The following is a 3,680-nucleotide window of genomic DNA, read 5'->3' on the forward strand; positions in this document are numbered from 1 at the left end:
AAGTATATTCTTGTACAAAATCTGTTGTACTGCTAGAAACATATGTGGCATTACAGTCCCTGCTACAAAAGATTATGATAACAACCACTAGCATCTAACTTGGTAACTGTCTGACAAAGAACTGTAGTTATTTTGTGTATTTTTTAGATTTTATTGTTGGTTTGTTGTTACTTGTATTTAGTTTCTTCTATTCATCAGAATCTGAAGAGGAATTGACGCGTGAGAGAATCTCGATACCCCCACTCGACAGTGATGAGGAAGACTGTTCATTCTCTAAAAGCTCCATGAATCCATCTGTAAGTTATTTGATGCATATCTTTATTGATAGTGCTGCCCAGTTATTCAGCAGTGTTGGTTCTACTAGTTTAGCTCTTTGCTTAGGTCTTTTTTTATTACCACATAAATTATCCAATCACGCGAGTAATTGTAAAAATAATTCACTGATTTCTCTATTAACAAAATAATTGTTAGTGACAGCCCTATTCTGAACATAGTTTTCCATTAGTTTTTCCCATAGGGAATTTTAAAACATTCTCAAAATCAAAAGCGAACATTTCCAATTTTTTTCCCAGACAAGGAATAAGAGTCTTATCTAGCATCCATTTTCTAAAAAAAACTTTTTAACCTCAAATGCTTGTCTTGTACTGCTCTGCGATGCGCCACACATTACGTAATCTCTAATAACACCGTGTCCTAACTACACGCGCCGCGATACGTGATAAAAGGTATATTTTCCATTTTTCATGAGCACCGTGTCCTAACCAGCCGCGACGACGACATGCGATGAATCTATTTTAGAAACGGTTTCTATTTCTGCGACGTCGCGGCTGAACAACAACAACATAAAACATAATCTCAGGTAATGTTTATGTGCTTTATTTAATGTTAAAAGCGTGTAATGTGACTTTGAATATCATTTAGTGCTCCCAGCTATGTCTTACTAAAAGCAACAATGGATAATTCACCTCAGATCTTGAAATTAAACAAATGGAAACAAGAACTTAAAACTAAGTTGAAATAATGCAGGCTACCAACTTCAACAGAAGCATATACAATTATAAACAACCTCAACTCACAGTAGGGCTGTTTTTAATGGTTTATAAGTTATAATTAAAAATCGATTTCCCTATGGGTTTTAATTTTCAAACCCCGACTGTTGCACTCTATTGGGACACAATGACAAAAAAAACGAAAATGCAATAACAAAATATAGAATTATATACAGCATTATTACAGTAAGATTGGATAAAGATAGTGTCAATTTGTTTCAAATGTCACAATCTGTATATAATATGAGTATTTGACTTTTTGTGAGAATTGGACATTGAGTTATTATTTTCTGTTTTTTAAAGTGTGACAAGACAAATGACAGAACAAAAAAAAAGGCAGCAGTCCAAAACACACAAAAAAAGAAGACTTTAATGGAAATCCTAAAAGAAAAGAAAAAGGTTGTCCAGAGCAGCTTTGAAGCACACGTGGAACATGTCCCTATGGCTGTTCACAAGGAACTACAAGAAAAATACTTCAACGTCAAAAAAAGGATGCGAGAGGAGGAGATAGCAAATGAAGAAAATGAGAAAAAAATAAAATGTTTAAAAGAAGAGAAAAGGGACATGAAGGCTGAACTGCAGCAACTAAGGAGGTTAAACCTGCATCTCCAAGAGGAGCTCTTCCTAAACAAAAAAAGTGAGCATTTTCTGACTGTTTAGCCATTAATTTAACATAGATGGTTCTTAGAAACAATTGGACACTTTTAATTGCAACTTATAGCGTGCAATTTTTTTTTTTTTTTTGCAACAAAACTAATAAAAGTGATGCTTAATATCCTATTACAGTAAGGCAAAACGAGACCTCTTCTGCAGTCCACACTCCACTCTCACAGCAGCCATTTCATGGTCCAGAAAAACCAGCAGATGAGCAAACAGCCATAATACCCAAAAGTGAGCATTTCCAAACTGTTTGGCTATTAATTTTAAATGCATGACTAATTCTTTTTTTTTAAATGATTTTTTGTCCCCTTTGTTGGCAACAAAAATAAAAGTATTACTTTATCTGATATTACAGTAACACAAAAGGAACCACAGACCTCTTCTGCAGACCACACTCCACACCCACAGCATCAAGTTCATGGTCCAGAAGAACCAGCAGAGGAGCTAGCTGCGGCTAATCTTCGGAGTGGACGGGTCAGTAATAAAAAATAAAGGCCATTACCTACTCCGCAAGAACAGAGAAAAAAATTCTCACTCCCAGGGCTGCGAGAACAAAATTACATAATTTACCTGATTTGGGAGTTCTCGCAGCTCGTTCTCAACACATCATCTGAGCAGAACTTTTTTCTTGTGGGTGTCCGAGAACTATTGTGTGATTGGTCAGAATTTAAAGTGGGTGGGGTTAATGCGGAGAAACAACACCTGTTCGGCACCTGCTTTGAACCAGAAAGTGAGAAAATGAACACATTTCTTTGTTCTTGTGGAGGATGTACCAAGCTTAACATTCTGATATATTGCGGGTGGGTCACGGGTGGATATGATAAATCATTAATGACGTAAATATTAAGTGACAGAAACCGTGACATTCCAGTTTAAGTTTCAAGGAAGTAAAGCCTGCGTTTATGCCATTAAGAAAGTTACATTTTGTCAAATAACTTTTGTTTTAAATAAATTTAAAAGGAGCGTATTATGTATTATGTCAGTGTATTATGTTACCATTAGAGATGCGCGATCCAGCTCTGGCTTTGCCGTGTCCGCTGAAGGTGATGATCCATTTACCATATCATCATGCTTAACACATAAGAATAATTGTAATTTGATGATTGGTTGTGGGTGGGTATGGAAATCTAAATCAGAGAAAATGATTTGTGCGGTTGGGCGACAGGTGGATGATTTGTTTTTGGCCGTGGATTCAGTTGACGTTGGAGCTGATCCGCGCATCTCTTACCTTCTGTTCTGTCCAGTACTTGTCACCTGTTTTTAAAATACTAAAGCCATGATGAAATAAAGGCTTTTTATATTTCTTCAATAATATTCGTGTGCCTTAGATTGTTATTAATGATTATGAGCTGAATCATCCCTTACATCCAAAGAGCACCTAGATAAGAACTTGAACCCCGCGCAGCACTTTTTTGCATTTCTTGTTTTAATGTCAGTTAATGCTTTATAAATGATGAATTGACTATTTTTCTAATGCTTAACTAATGATTCATAGCGTGAGTTACTATAAAGTGTTACCGAATTGTCTTATTCTGCATAGTAATGTGTTTTTGTTTTCAGGATCTAGGACATGGAGTCATGATACCCACAGAAAAATGGGACATTGTGAGGAAAGTTGAGGGTGACTCAAAATTCTGTAAGAGCCTGGCTGTCATTATTTGGGGTACCACGGTCCTCAAACAGAGGAGCGTGACCGGCATGAAATGCAACGCTAAAAAAGCTGCTGAGGCAAAACCACCTCTGACTCCAGAAAAGGTGTCCGCTATCAAAGGTAAAACTGTCAAAGCTAGCAACAATATTTTTTATTGTACAAGGCATTCAGTCCCTTTAAAGGCTAAAATTATTTATTACATTTGGTTTTTGTAATTGGTGTGGATGACACAGCAGCATATGCAGTATTATTATGTACCAGGGGTGTCCAAACTCCATCCTAGAGGGCCTCTGCCCTGCAGAATTTAGCTCCAACTTGTC

The 3,680-nt window shown here is 36.5% G+C and overlaps 1 protein-coding gene across 1 annotated transcript in view; it reads left to right on the plus strand.

Annotated features, from left to right (window-relative positions):
- Positions 1–203: 203 nt before the first annotated feature.
- LOC307123977 (uncharacterized protein) overlaps positions 204–3,680 on the plus strand; it is a 7,412-nt gene continuing 3,935 nt past the window's right edge. Inside the window, exons 1-5 of the mRNA XM_079812883.1 lie at positions 204–296; positions 1,353–1,686; positions 1,836–1,940; positions 2,065–2,183; positions 3,270–3,480. Of these exons, the coding sequence (XP_079669009.1) occupies positions 285–296; positions 1,353–1,686; positions 1,836–1,940; positions 2,065–2,183; positions 3,270–3,480 (781 nt within the window). The 5' untranslated portion in view covers positions 204–284. The remainder of the gene's footprint in view (positions 297–1,352; positions 1,687–1,835; positions 1,941–2,064; positions 2,184–3,269; positions 3,481–3,680) is intronic.

Source organism: Gobio gobio (assembly GCF_949357685.1).
Source record: "Gobio gobio genome assembly, chromosome: 3".
Taxonomy (NCBI): domain Eukaryota; kingdom Metazoa; phylum Chordata; class Actinopteri; order Cypriniformes; family Gobionidae; genus Gobio; species Gobio gobio.